General features: G+C 47.7%; 1 protein-coding gene across 1 annotated transcript; it reads left to right on the forward strand.

The window, feature by feature from the left end:
- The first annotated feature begins 5,798 nt into the window (after positions 1 to 5,798).
- On the forward strand, positions 5,799 to 15,345 carry LOC125756179 (transmembrane protein 45B-like). The gene is made up of 2 exons (XM_049418196.1): positions 5,799 to 6,048; positions 14,463 to 15,345. The coding sequence occupies exon 2, from the start codon at positions 14,524 to 14,526 to the stop codon at positions 15,343 to 15,345; it is 822 nt and encodes a 273-aa protein (XP_049274153.1). The 5' UTR covers positions 5,799 to 6,048; positions 14,463 to 14,523.
- Positions 15,346 to 15,634: the final 289 nt, after the last annotated feature.

The raw sequence follows: 15,634 nt of genomic DNA on the forward strand, positions 1-15,634 counted from the left end.
TCACACAATGCGAATTGCGCAACGAGTAGGTTGTGAAATGCTTCCAACCCATTACAAAGATCTCTGCCATAATTATTCATCGTCATCAGGCACAGCATCAACAAAGTGCGCATAATGACTTACATGCGTTTAGCAGGTACCACGGATCTCCGTAAAATGACGAAAAATGGCACAGTGCCTGCTGACCCACATCTCAAAAATTAGAATGATTTAAAGCGTAGTGGGTTCCTCGCAAGTGCACTTGTATTGGTTGCCAAGGAAGCCTATAAGCGCAGATCCATTTCCTCGGGGTCTCAGTAAAATTACAATGCTCTATAGCGTATTGGGTTCCTCGCAAGTGCACTTGGATTGGTTGGCAAGGAAGCCCATGAGCGCATGATCCATTTCCTCGGGGTCTCAGTAAAGTTATTCGCCCCCCCCCCCCCCCCGTCTCTCTCCCACGTCAACGTATGTTATACAGCATGACGGGAGAGGGAAATAGCGAGCGGGCGTCACCCAATGCAAATTACATAACTGGTGGGCCGTTTAAAGCTTCCAACCCATTACAAATGGCTGAGCCATAATTCTTCGTCGTCATCAGTCGTCGCGTCAACAAAGTGCACATAATGCCTTACAGACGTGTAGCTGGTGCCTCGCTTCTCCGCAGAATGACGAATAATGGCTTAGTAGGTGCTTCCCAACTTCACAAAAATTGTGATTTATGGCGTAGTGGGTACCTTTCTAGTCTAGTTGTATTGTAGCTCCAAGAGAGCTTACAACGGGCTCTAGAAACGTCGCTCTTCCAGCTTTCGCTGTGACTGTGCTGCGGTTTCAGCGCAGGCCTGGCGTTTTTTCAGCATGGTCAGAAAACGCTGCCCATCGGTAGTCGAGGCTCCCGAGAACACGCGAGCCAAACATGACAGCGCAGCAAGTGGCATGGATTTAAAATTAATTCTCGAAGACAGCTAGAAATCGCTCCCTCTTCTCTCGACAAAACATGCGCGCCATAATGACGCGCATTATTTTTGGCGTGCCAGATGTCCGCGCCATTACAGTAGCTAGAATACTGTAGCGCCATAGACCCAATGTGCACGGCCATTGACTGATTTGAGCATTGTGAACTAAACTAGATAGCTGCTGCGGCGGCCACGGGATGCCGCCATGTGCTCAAGCGCTCGCTCGCGATGATACTGAACCCATCTTCTTGCCCCTTTGTCACCCTAGCAAAAATACCAATAGGATTTCCTATTGGTCCAATAGGAAATCGCTATTGGTTCTATAGGACATCTATTGGAGCTGTATTGGTTGTATAAGACTTGTATGGGTACCAATAGACACCAATAGCCACCACCTATTTGTGTCTTATTGGACTAATAGAAGTTGTATTGGTCAAATAGGGGCTGCCTTTTGGTGTCTTATTGGACCAATAGGAGTTGTATTGGTCAAATCGGTGCTGCCTATCGGTGACTTATTGGGCAAATAGAAGTTGTATTGGTCAAATAAGTACTCCTATTGGTTTCTTAATGTACTAACAGAAGATGTATAAGGCCAACAGGAGTTTTATTGTTCAAACAGCTACCGCCTATTGGTAGCTGTTTATAACATCTTATGACTGATTGAGCGCGTCGGACCCGATCCCGATCAAATTTCTTGATCATGATTGGCTATATTATACGCAAGCTGCAGACGGGATCAATTCACTTTTGATAAGTCTGATCCCGATTGAGCTTAATCGTACACCGTGAGACACCATGTGCAGTTAGCAACTCACGCGACTAAAAGAGTTATATAAAATGGCTGCGTGTCGACCACGGCGGTACGGCGTCTCCGTACATGCCGTGCGGTAAACGGGCACTATAGTAAAACACGCTAAAGAAGAACTTGCGAAGGAATCGACAACACAGACACCACAGAATAATAATAGAGAAACCGCCATGAGATCACAACCGGCATAGAACCAGCCAGGTGACAAAAAAAAAAAAAGTGAGACGGTGCGCGGCGTGGCGACGCTGCATGTGTGAACCTTTTTTTTTTTACACGTTCCTTGGTTAAGCAGGCTAAGCCATGTGCTAAGCTTTAAGATAAGCTTTGGAAAATATGTAAAGTTTATAACTATTTATGCTAAGCAATATAAGTAGTGCTGTAAAGATACAAGAGAAAGAATTGTGGATCTGCAAACGCGACCGACCGTGCGTTTGGCGCGCCATCCGCGCTCGGCCGATACGAAGACAAGCCCAGCCTGCGGCCAAGCTAAGCCAAAACGTTGTGTCTGTCGCCCTAGCGCGCGCTTTGTGTGATCTCGATGCTTCACGTAAGCCTGCTTACACGATGTTTGCTTTAGTGTGCTTCCGCGACGATAACGTGAAGACTGTGTTCAGCGTGCACCAGATGGAGACGTTCTGAGCCATAAATGTCTTGGATTTCGACTCTTCAAAGTGGCACCAAGAATAATGGCAAGACGAGCAACAAGGCCCATGTGCTCCGATTGTTTGGTGAGTTGAGTGGGCATGGTAGCTAGTTACTCCTATTTAGTATTTATTTGATATCACCTTTTTTTATATTCAAATTTGGGACGAAGCTGAAAGGTCGAGAAAACAAGTCCCTCGTCCTTTGTCTCCGGTATTTGATGACAGCGAGACCAGCGACGCCTCGATTGCAAGTCCACACGCTCTCAGAAGTTGAATGATTGAGCGCATATATTATTGCAGTTTGTTTTTGTGTTTGTCAGTATGCACAAAAAAACGTAGCATAGATTAGAGGTAAAGGAGAGGCGCCCTGCTCGTGAGTGTAGTTGGAGTCTCGCAAGCCCTTTGTAAGTATTTACAACGTGCGTGTTAAGCCGAAAACGCGTTTATCGCCTCATAGTAAAACGCTCTAGTCGATGCGGTTTGTGTGTTGTAGTGCGCGCCAATCGGCTTATCATACTTGTTCGACATAATGTCACAAGAACCACAGAAGGCCACATGATAATTCATTATACAAAATGTGCATAGCATATGTACTGCACTGGTGCGATTTTTTATTTCATATTTTTTTATTTTTACATACTGCAGCCCAATTAGGGCTATCGCAGGAGTGGGTTTATGAATGTTGTCGGCTTAATTGCATAAGCACGTAACATGCAGCACGTGTGTTATATCCAACTCATTGCAGCCTGACTGCTGTGTTGGGCTTGCAACGATATGGAATCTAGGCTGCCTTTACTACTGTCTTACATATTACCGTTGCCTCATCGTGAATCTACCCTAGCTTAATTTATTTCATGCCATCTTTAAGTTGAGATTTAGTGGCATGCTCTAGGTATGATAGTCGCACCACAATCGTGAAAAAGAGCACGTCACAGATAGTGATTATTGAGTTTGCTGTAATTAAGGACGCGTTTGCAGTTCATTCTTGGGTACAGCTCAAAAAACACAGGACGCAAGCGTGTAAACGGGATAAGGTGCTGCTTAATTTTTAAAAGAATTTTGCCCCTTTCTTTTCCTTCCTTTTTTGCCGCAAAATTTTGCCGATATACTGTTTTCTTCCACGCAATAAGCCACAGTTGGTTGTGTAATATTTCACTCAGTTTTTTGCTATAGTTCAGCTCCTGCAACATTGTGAACATGTGCAGTGAATTAAGGTCTAGATAATTTCTCACTGTGCCGCCTACTTTCTATACATTGCTGCGAAGGTAAATTTTAATTAAACATGTGTTACTGTTTTCTGATTTCATGACTCTGTTTATTTACAGAATCTTTCAGGCACTTCCTCGAGTGCGGATGAGGCAGTCCAGAAGAAATTGACACAAGACATAGTTGCCTTGGCAAAATAGTCGCCCGCAAGATCGCCAACATCATCAAGGGCCAGAAGAAGCACTTGTAGTTTTGATTATGAGAATATATTTGAACATATGCCCCATTCATCCACTGTGATTATCATTGCAGGGGCGCTGCCACAGTGTGGGCCTTCTGCATGACGACAAGACACCCATAAAACACTTGCGCAAGACTAATTCTAATGGGGCTGAGAAGTGGGCAAATACAAAACTAATACAATGCCAGCAGGCAAATACAGAACCAATAGGCCAATATAATTCCAATTGGCTAATAGAGAACCAATACACCAATATAGGTCCAATAGGCTGATATAGAACCAATAGACCAATAGCCAAATACAGTTCCAATAACCTATAGAACCAATAGACCAATAGGTGTCAATAACCCAATAGGCTATTGGTTTTTTATTGGGAATTTTTGCTAGGGCACCCTCCTCCTCCCCCCCCCCCCCCCCCCCGCCCAATTTTTGGCGTAGCTTTCAGCGCGATCGCTGGTACGAAACGAGAGAGAGAGAGAACACAACTTTATTGTCGTCAGACTTTATGGAGGTAGGTGGCCACCTCCTCCTTTATGGAACCTGGTGGCCACCTCCTCTGCTCTCTGTATGGCCTGTAGCTGAACTCCCAGGCTGGTGGAGGTCAGAACCTCCTCCCACCTTTCGGGCGAGGAAGTGGCCAGAAGATCGGGAGAGGGGGGTGTTCCCTGCAGTCCCAGAGAATGTGATGAAGTGTGGGTATTGACCCACAATGCGAGCAATATGGGTCAATCGTGTCGGGGTATATACGTGCATAAATATATGAGCACGGGAATGAATGCGTCTGCAGTCGGCGCCAGACAACCTCCTGGCGCTTAGTTAACTTGTAGTGCGGGGGGGGTTTTAACTGCCTCGATACATCATATCACGACACCATATCACGACATTACAAAAGGAGAGAGAAAGCGCCTGAAACGCGCGACAAACCGCTGTAACTCCGCTCGTACCTGACGGATGCTAAAAAAATTTTGTGATAGTTCACTTGTGAGGCAATAAGCTCTCTTAATAAAGCCATTCGATGATAACTTCAAAAAGGGTTGCAGGTCCCCTTTAATCCGGACGTAAGGCGTAATATGTAGATTGGAAAAACCTCGCCGAACGATGCCGCCACTACCAGAGCACGAGCGCACAGGCGCCGCTGGAATGACGTCACGCGCCGCCGCCGCTGCACAGGAAACATGAATCTGCACGCGTTCTCGTCGTCCTCTTCTTCAACTTCGTCGTCTTCTTCGTCTTCTGCTTCGCTCTCTAAACACGAGCGACGATTTCTCCGGCGAGGGATACAATAAACCTGACGGGCGAGACAACAAGTAGAGAGAGAGAGAGAGAGAGAAAGAAAGAGAGAGGGGGAGGCAAAGAGAGAGAGCGAGAGAAAGAAAGAGAGAGAAAGAGAGAAATTCTAGGGGAAAAAAGTTTCTTCGCGAGGCGAGATTCGAATCCGCGTACCCACAATCCGAAAGCGGGCGTCTTAACCATTCGGCTATACAGGCACGCTAGCAGAGCATAACATAGCCTTGTATAGTGTAATATAGCAAGGGGGTTGGAAAGGTAGGTGAGGGTGAGGACAGATGTGAGTTGAGGAAGAGGGAAATGAGGCGGACAGAGAGTAAAGCGAAGCAGAGAAAGAGAGAAGTAGAAAGAACGAAAGGCTGAAAGAGAAAGGAGGAGAGAATGAAAGAAAGAAAGAAAGAAAGAAAGAAAGAAAGAAAGAAAGAAAGGAAGGAAGAAAGAAAGAAAGAAAGAAAGAAAGAAAGGAATAGACAGAGACTGAGACAAAAAGACGTACACAGAAAACAGACAGAAGAGAGAAAAAAAAGAAATAGAGGAAGAAAGAAAGATAAAATGTGCGAAACTTAACGTGCAATTAATTCAACGTACACGGGCCTCTAGCATTTAGCCACAATGGAAGTGCGACCTCCGCGGCCGCCAGCCCAGGAACGGAGAAGTCAATGCACTAAAGAGAGGTATTAAGATGTCGCCACTTTGTCGCTAGAAGAAGGCTCATTAGGGAGAAGTCTTGGCTTGGAAGACGTCCAGCAGCTACTACTAGGTACAGCAGTCAGGAAAGCTTAAGCGAAATTTCACAACGTGGTAGCATTCATTGATTCCTCTCGGGCGAACAGGTGAACATTTGGTTTAAAACGTGTCATCGGCGATCATTCTTACGTCCGTTTTGTTCGTCAACCACATGGTACAAAGCCAACGAGTGCCCCGAAGGTGAGTACGATACTGCGGAATGGGAATGTGGACGCGGGTTTCTTGGAAATCGCTTCATCGGCAAGCTGTCGATAAAGTTTAGATAGATAGATAGATAGATAGATAGATAGATAGATAGATAGATAGATAGATAGATAGATAGATAGATAGATAGATAGATAGATAGATAGATAGATAGATAGATAGATAGATTAGTGGAGGAAGGGGGACGAATCCGATATGAGGACGCACAATAGCGCCTAAGTATCGAATTCACATGGTATGGTCGGTGATGGTGTTACAACAGGTGGGGTCAGTCTTACAATCTGGGCCTACGATCGCTCCTGCAGTGTCTCTTTCGTGTGTGGCGGAATCTACCGTCGAAATGTGTATACGTTGGTTGACGCGCATATGTTCGGGTGATAGGTGTGACATGTCTGATACTCGCTAGCGAAGTACTCTCACTCCTTCGGAGAACGCTATCGAGATGCGCGGACGCGCATCTCGATAGCGTTGTTGTTGTCTTCCTTCGACACTCGTACACCGGCAGGCCGAAACAAAGTTTTCCGCGAAGCGAATTCGTTTGCATTCCGTGAAGGCGACGTGCGAAAGGGAGCAAGAGGCGAACGCCAGCTGTATGGAGTACACGGATGAATAAACAAACATGGCAGCCCATCATGCAAGCAGCTGGGCTAGCCGCGTTAGTCCGAGATCAGCACTCTCAACTTCCATATGATAACCAGGGTGTCTGAGAGGCACATTTCTAAGGAGGCGCAGGAGAAGAACGTCATTTCATCATTCCTGCATACACTCCTGGACGGTCAGTCTGTTGTCGCAAGTTCGAATCCTCCTGGCACAGTGAGAATATCGCTCTCGAATTGTCTTGCATAGCATTTTGGTATCCCGCCGACGGAAGCCGGCGTGCGTCAAAGCAAGCCCTTCTGCTTATTCACCGCGATAGCTGCGAAACAAACTCGAAAGGTCGTTTCGAATAGGTGGAAACGGCTTCGACTTTACTGTGCGAGTTTCGCACGGAGCGATACGACATTTGCCTGCCAAGCAAGGTGGATTCAAGTATTCTCGGGTGGCAGGTGTTGTTATGATCGTTTTTCTTTTTTATTTTTTCAGACTGCGATTACGCCTCACTTTAGACGCCGACGAACGCTACACGAAATATGACAGACGCCGTGCCGACACCGTCCGAATATGGCGGAGTGCTGCAACGGACAAAATGCGTAAAAAGTAATGCAACTTTGAGGTACTTACGCGTGAAATGTCTTCCCTGATGACTTTTCCGGTCGATTCGTACAGTTTACTGCGCCACAGGCAGGTATTTCTTTAAAAAAGAAGAGAAAAGTTCTCTTCCGGGACAAAACGGCGGCTTCCGGTGGCTTCACGCCCGTGTGCTCGATGCGCCATCCAGCTCCGCCTAGTGGAGATCAGTGGTTTCGACTGGAAGTCGCAGCCGTCCCGCGCGTGCGTAAAGCGTGGTGTACCACGTGAGCGACGCAACGCGCTGCCCGAGCGCGCCCGCTCACTCCGCGCGCCGCCTGCGAACGAAGCGGCCGCGCCGCATCTCCGGTGATGCCCCAACGGGCGACCGTAGCGGCGGCGCTGTAGTCGCTTTGTACTGAAGCTGTGGAGAGCGTCTGCATTTGGCGCGCGCGCGTCGCAACGTATGAAAGCCTGTAATTGCTCATTTTGAGCGCGTTTAATGCATTAATGAGCTTTAATCGGTGCCTCAAAACCTGCTACGCGCCATGGTGCTCGAGTGAATATGCAGGCGTGCCAAAACTGCGCCGACACATTCCCTATTTTTGGAGCCTGCCGACCCGCAAAGAAGGCGACAATCGTATCACAGATGCGCCTAGCTACAGAGCAGTGGAACGAACTAGAGTCACTAGAAAAATTTTCTAGTGACTCTAGAACGAACGAAGCGGCCGCGCCGCATCTCGGGTGATGCTCCAACGGGCGATCGTAGCGGCGGCGCTGTAGTCACTTTGTACTTTATTTGTACCACGGTGTAAGAAAAATAATTTAGGTGTGGACACTCCGCCCGACGGCGCGTCCACATAATGTTCGCCTCTTTCCTCCTCTCGGCCCCCATGTCGCAGCGCCTCCCACGCAACCGCGGCCGGCGCATGTACTATAGAAGACGAGCTGCGTGCGTAGCGTGCGTAACGGCGCTGCGCACGTGAGAAGTCAGCGAGCAGAAAGACTGCTCACGCGCTCTAAGCAAGACGCCGCGCTTTTACGTACGCAACGCTGTTAGGGACGCTATGTGCGTCGGGTGCGCCGTTTACACCGTGGCCGTATGAAAACTCGCCGTGAAAACATGCAATGAGGTGAAAAAAAAAATGAAGAAAAGCGCGCGTTCGCCTCGTCGCAATCCGCCTCGTGCGCTGCTGCTTTCAGTGGTACTGGTGGCGCCACCAACGGCGGACGGTAGCGATAGGTGGATCTGCGCGGCTCAGAGAAGCCGTGGGTAAAGCGCCTGTTACTCTCCGTTTTTCTATTCATGTTTCATTCTGGTTTGAAATTTGTACTGCCGACGCTGCTCCACTAGACAACCATGCCGTCTGTTACGTCCATTGTTCTATATTATTTGTTTTAAAATGACAGGCCCGTTTTTTAATGCGTGCGCGCGATGCACTGCGTACGTTTCTTACGTGCATGTGTCCAAGTTGTTTGCGTGATCTGTTAACACAGATGAAATAAAAATTGTTGCAGTACAAAACAGCATTCTTGTTTTATTGAACACCCCAAACAGTACAACAATGACTATTACGGCTGTATGCCTGCTTAAGAAACGCACAAAAGACACGCGATTTTATCTTCGCCCAACACTCGTAGCACTCAACTAGGCCAAGAAAACCAAAATCTAACTTGCTGAACGTTTTAACAGCCGTCACACAGCTGCATAATAATGCGTGAAAGTACTGTAGCAAATGACCAACAAACATTCACACAGCGTTTTTTTTTTTTTGTTCACAGACCGTATTAACATATGAGAAAGTTCTAACTGCATTGCAATCACATAATTCGGAATATCTAATCACTTTCACCATTGAAGCCACAATCCTCTAACACATGCGCTTTAAATTGAGCATGGTATTACTCAGACTTATACAGGAAATGCGCACCCGTGGCATTACTCAGATTTATATAGGAAATGCGCACGCGTGCAATGTATCTCGTATGCTAGATTCTCCTTTGGTACGTGCAGCTCAAAATAAAATGCGATTCTAGAAGTAATGTTCGTGGAGTAGCGAGCATATAGCAGAACAACTACTTACAGCTTCACTTACCTTTGCCAAAACGGTATTCCAATTGCAATTCAATATTAACCGACGCAACAACGATAACAACACGCCTGTTGCACACAGGCGTACCAGGTTGACGCTCGAGGCCAAGCGCGGTATTTTAAGTGTAGCACAATCGTGCGCGTACAGTACGCTAGAATATTCTGGCACAATGTCGTCAAGCTTGCAGTCACTTCAGCGGTTCCCACGATGTAGCACCAGTTGACGTCCTCGCGTCATCAAACTGCTACGACGCCGAGAACTACACACACAGCTGACTTGGAAAAACGCGGTCTTGCAGGAGGCCATCTTGTCCCGCAACCAACGGACAAAAGTACACAACTGAGGCGTCTGAAACATTGCCGTTGATGAGATGGCAGCTGAACGAAATCAGGGCTCGTCGTCCGACGTGTGGCCACCGCCTTAACACAATATTAACGTTGCAACGTTCAAGGAAGACGCGACGAGCCCAGCCGGTCTTGTCGGGTACGCTACAGCACAGTGCACAGCGCGCGCTCTCACGGCCACCGAAAGAAATAAAAGAAAGTGGAGAGAGGAGTTAGCTTGGAGCATGGCCAGTCGGTGGAAGCAAGAGGACGTGTTGCGTCGTCGGTGTGGCGTATTGTCGAGAGATGGCGCTAGTTTGTTTTTGCGCAACGAAATCGCAAACTTGATTCAAAATGCATGGGATCCTATGGGGGGTTGGGAGAGGGCACATCTTCCTTTCTCCTCGCTAGTCACCAGGGGAGCCGAGCGGTGGCGCCACCATACCGATGCACGAGGCGGATAGGTTTCTTAAGCCCCCATGTCGCAGCGCCCCCCACGAAACTGCGGCCGGCGCATGTATTAAAGGCGAACATTATCTGGACGCGCTCTCCTTCGCGGCGGGCGGAGAGTGTCCACACCTAAATTATTTTTCTTACACCGTGATTTGTACTGAACAGAGTGTACTAGTACTGAAGCTGTGGAGAGCGTCTGCACTTGGCGCGCGCGCGTCGCAGCCTACGAAAGCGTTTAATTGCGCGTTTTTAGCGCGTTTAATGCATTACTGAGCTATAATCGGTGTCTCAACGCCTTCTACGCGCCTTGGTGCCTGAGTAAATATGCAGGCGTGCCAAAATGGCTCCGAGATATTCCCTGTTTTTGGAGCCTGGCGGCCCCCAAAGAATGCGACAATCGGATTTTGCACCTAGCTGCTCACTGATTGCTGTGCGGTTTGCAAGCAACATTTCGAGCCGCGCTACACTATAAGTGACTACGAAGAAATAAAAAACCAGCGACGAAAGCCTACCATTCTTCTGCCGGCAGTCTCTACGATATCCAGAGCATTGGTCCTCATATGAGCTCCAATGCGCTCGACTGTTTCATGAGGAAGCTGAGTACAAATAACTCTATCACAACATTTATATTAGTGACGGCTGAGTTCTGCCAGTTTTGCTCTGTTTCTTTAATGCCGAAAGGCTATCTTGTTTCAACAGCGTGCTTCCGCGCATAGGCGAGCGCAGGGTGGCGGGGGGGGGGGGGGGGGGGGCGAAGTCGGGTGAATGTTCGTCGCAGCGCCCCCGCCCCATCCCTATTAAGCCCATGCATGGGGCAGACTTCGTCCCCCCCCCCCATCTTCTCAGGTGACTAGGGAAGGCGGCCGCCCCCTGCCCTCCCCCCTCCTTGCGCACGCCTACGCTTCCGCGGTTACTATGCATCGGTTATGCGACCTCTGAGTGCTTAAAATACCACGAAGCCGAGCCAGCTGCAGGAGCCGAGCCGAAGGCGCGCTCCGAGGCACAAACTTGATGCATCAGGGCTTATCTCAAGCATCTTAAATTGCGCAGATGTAAATATAACCCGCCGGTCATTCTGCCTAAATTCACTACAACCAGTTCTCCTTTTCAATGGACAGCTTATATTGCACTTTTCCTGACCTATCGATGCAATTGCAAAAAAACTTCTTTTTAACAATGCATGTTTTTTATTATAATTTCGTTGCTTTACCTGTAAAGTGTCTAAAGTCAAGCCAGGATATATATATATATATATATATATATATATATATATATATATATATATATATATATATATATATATATATATATATATATGCATATATATTTACACGAACAAATACGGGCAGTAAAGTCTCGCCTCCCCACCCGGTGCCAATAACAATATCCATGCAACGCTCCTGAGGACGACCGTTATTTGTACCGGTCGAGTTAACATTGACTTCCAATACCTTTGAGGCCTCGTAATGTCGAAAAAGCCACATTTACGCAGGGCATTTGTAAAGATACGCACCGCACACACAGCTTCGCCAATGCGCGGTAAATGTTCGGCGTGTTTTCGGCAGAATACCAGCACACAGCTTTCTGAGCACAGTTAAATTCCAATAGAGAAGCTCTAAACTAGACGCCGAATCACCACCAGAAGAAAGCAATAAAACAGAAGAAGTCAGAATAAGGCACGTCCTTTGTGTTTCTCCTGTCTCTTTCTTCTGACGGTCGTTCGGCGTGAAATTATTGACAGTAATGTAACTAGCCCAGCAATGAGTTGGGCTCAGTTACACCGAGATCGTGAATCTTCACGGTCGGTATCAGCCCATTTTCATTTTTATATTTTGCGTGCCTTCCAGCTGTCACTTCGGCTACAAGAACTGATCTGCAGTATCTCTCAAAGGCATTTATGAAGCAAGCATCCATTAAAAGCTTTGAAGTTTCGTCCATCAAGGCTTATGAGGACAAGTGCTATGCTTAATAATGATAGACACGCAACGAAAGCCGCATCAGTAATAGTGCCCATTAGCCGGGTGCCGCCGACGCGCCCAGCAGTTCTTGCGCGAGGCGCCGCACGCCTTCAGTACCGAGCGACTGCAGCGCCGCCGCTACGGTCGACGCGGAAGGCATCAGGCGGCGAGGCGCGTTCACGCCACTCGACAGTTCTAGTACACTCTAGCCTAGCTGCTCACTGATTGCTGTGCGGTTTACAAGCAACACTTCTAGCCGCGCTACACGATAAGTGACTACGAACACAGTGACTGCGAAGAAGTAACAAACCAGCGACGAAAGCCTACAATCCATCTGTCGGCAGTATCTACGATATCCAGAACACTGATCCTTATATGAGCTGCGATGCGCTCGACTGTTTCATGAGTAACCTGCGTACAAGTAACTCTGTCACATTTATATTAGTGACGGCTGAGTTCTACTGTGCCAGTTTCGCGCTGTTTCTTTAATGCCGAAAGGCTATCTTGTTTATGCAGCGTGCTTCCACGGTTACTGTGCATCGGTTATGAGACCTCGGAGGGCATAAAATACCAGAAGCCGGGCCAGGGAGCCGAGCCGAAGGCGCGCGTTCACCTCCGAGGCACAAACTTCATGCATTAGGGCTTATCTCAACCATATTAAAATGCGCAGATGTAAATATAGCTCGTCGGTTATTCTACCTAAATTCACTATAACCAGTTCTCCTTTTGAATAGACAGCTTATATTGCACTGTTTTCCTGATTTTCTATCAATGCCATTGCACAAACTTGCGGATGACTATGTTTTGTATTATAATTTAAATGTTGTTTTATCTTTTAAGTGTCAGAAGTGAAACCAGGAGGGGTGATGGTGCTCGACGCTTTGCGATATTATGTTGTAAATGTGTATATATATATATATATATATATATATATATATATATATATATATATATATATATATATATATATATATATATATATATATATATATATATATATATATATATATATATATATATATATATATATATATATATATATAGATAGATAGATAGATAGATAGATAGATAGATAGATAGATAGATAGATAGATAGATAGATAGATAGATAGATAGATAATAAAATCACACCTCCGCATCCGGCCCCATTAACAATATTCGTGCAACGCCCCTGAGGACGACCGTTATTTCTACCCGGTGCAGTTACATTTCACTTCCGATACATTTCAGCCCTCGTAATGTCGAAAAAGTGACATTTACACAGCGCATTTGTAAAGATACGCAACGTACACACAGCTTCGCCAACGCGCGGCAAATGTTCGGCATGCTTTCAGCAGGATATCAGTACACAGCTTTCTAAGCACAGCTACATTCCAATAGAGCAGCTGAGTCACTCTGAATAAATTAGACAATAAGGCACGCCCTTTCTGTTTCGTCTGTCTGTTTCTTCTGGCGCTCGTTCGGCGTCTAGTTAATTGAGAGTAATGTACTAACTATCCCAGCAATGAGCTCGGCTCAATTATACCGAGATAGTGCATCTTCAGTGTTGCTGTCAGCCCGTTTTCATTTTTATATTTTGCGTGCCTTCGAGCAGTCGCTTCGGCTACAAGAAGTAATTTGCAGTATCTCTCAAAGGCATATAGGAAGGAAGCATCCATTCAAAGCTTTGAAATTTCGTCGCTCAATGCTTACGACGACAAGTCTGCTTAATCTTGACAGACACGCAACGAAAGCCGCACCAGTAATAGTGCCGGGTTAGCTGGGTGCCGCCGACGCGACCAGCAGTTCTTGCGCCTTCAGTACTGAGCGACTGCAGCGCCGCCGCTACGGTCGACGCGGAAGGCATCAGGCGGCGAGGCGTGTTCACGCCACTCAACAGTTCTAGTACACTCTACCTGTGACGGCTAGTGGCGGCTCGGAAGCAATAACGAGGGGTACATCGCAGCGTCAACTTGCGGTTACGGGAGGAATGCTGGGCGCTTCCGGAAGCGGATGTGCGCTAGCGCTTCCTGCCATTTGCTCTCGCGGTAGCGCCTGTGTTCCATTGGCAGATTTCCTTCGCTTGCTCACCGCCGGAGCGGAGTGCTCCGGCGCAGAGTTCATCGGCCACTCCGAATCTGCCATTGGAATTCACCACTTCCTCTCGTTTGGCTTTTGGCTTGGCTGGGTTGATATTGTGAAGCAGCGACAAAGTGCTGAAAACAGTGAAGCTTATATTTTCAGATGAACTTTTTCTTAATAAACACAACTATTTCAAGCAATAAAATTTTAGATGGGGCCAGTTAGTTCAATTCAGCTGGGTCAGTTGGTTTTCTGGGGCCTTCACTGTCTTCTTTCACTGCGCTATTCGTAAATGTTTCCAACTATTTCAAAGGTTGTCTTCCGTTCATTTGCAGAACAAGGAGAACCTAGGCGTTGCCTACAACGCCATCACCGTTTACTGGTCCTTCACATACAATGGGAACTTTCATAGGCCATGCATTGCCCGGGACCTTCCTCTTCTTTTTCGGAACATGGTGGACTTTCGCGGCCTGGCGCTACTACGTCCGCAGCAGGGAGGACAAGAAACCCTACGCGTGCCGTTGCTCGTACCCGGTGCCTTGTCTGTCCCGGAAATTCAGCGCAGAAGGCATCTTGAAGATTGTCAGCTGCTGCGCCGGCTTTGCCTTCGAGGCTCCCGTTACTTTCAGAAGCGACGTCATCGTAGACGCGGCGAGCACTCAGCATAAAGCGATGTACTCGTTTTACCTGCTCAACGGCGTAGTAGACATCATGTACAACGCCGGGTTCCCGTTCCCTTCGCACACAGACTATGTGGCACTGCTGCTCGCCGTCACCTCCGAGGGCCTGCTCTTCTACTTCCACGTGCACGGAAGGACGCACCTCGACGCCATGGTGCACACGCTCTTGGTTTACACCGTGGCTGCCGTGGTGATCTGCATCACAGCCGAGATGTGTCGGCCCCGAAGCGTCCTGGCGTCCCTGGGTCGAGCGTACTTTTGCCTGCTGCACGCGACGTGGATGTGGCAGATCGGCTTCATCCTCTACAATCCGCTGCCCGGATACAAACCCTGGGATGCTAACAGCCATATGGACTCTATGTTAGCCGCCGGCGCATTCGCGTGGCACATGATGGCTGTGTTGGTCTACGTTGGCGTGTTGGGTGCTGTGGCCTGGGCGGTGAACCGAAAGTGCGGCATGTTCTGCCATGACGTCGTCTCCGTGAATGCGGAGGAGGCTGATGAGCTCAGCGAAGCACTTGTAAAGCGTCGCATGTGAAGTTGACCCTGTCCTGCTGACGATTCTGCGGGCCAAAGATAATCTTTAAGCTAAGTACTTAAAGCAGCGAAGGTGATGCCATCTCCTGAACCTAACTCTGTAAAGAGCAGGTGAAAATAACTGGCATGTCATCCTGGAGAGCTATTCTCGATGTGCCCATCTAATGGACATGTCCATTTCGGCGAAGCGCATTCAGTTACACGAGAAAGCGGCGAACGTTGAATCAACGTGCTCTTGACCACGTCGACGCATCGAACCCGCAAAGCACACTCCTAGCAAAAAAGAAAGA

This window comes from Rhipicephalus sanguineus, chromosome 8 (assembly GCF_013339695.2).
Source record: "Rhipicephalus sanguineus isolate Rsan-2018 chromosome 8, BIME_Rsan_1.4, whole genome shotgun sequence".
Taxonomy (NCBI): Eukaryota; Metazoa; Arthropoda; class Arachnida; order Ixodida; family Ixodidae; genus Rhipicephalus; species Rhipicephalus sanguineus.

What these genes read in the sequence shown, in the direction of transcription:
- LOC125756179 (XM_049418196.1), top strand. Translation starts at nt 14,524, where the DNA reads ATGGGAACTTTCATAGGCCATGCATTGCCCGGGACCTTCCTCTTCTTT.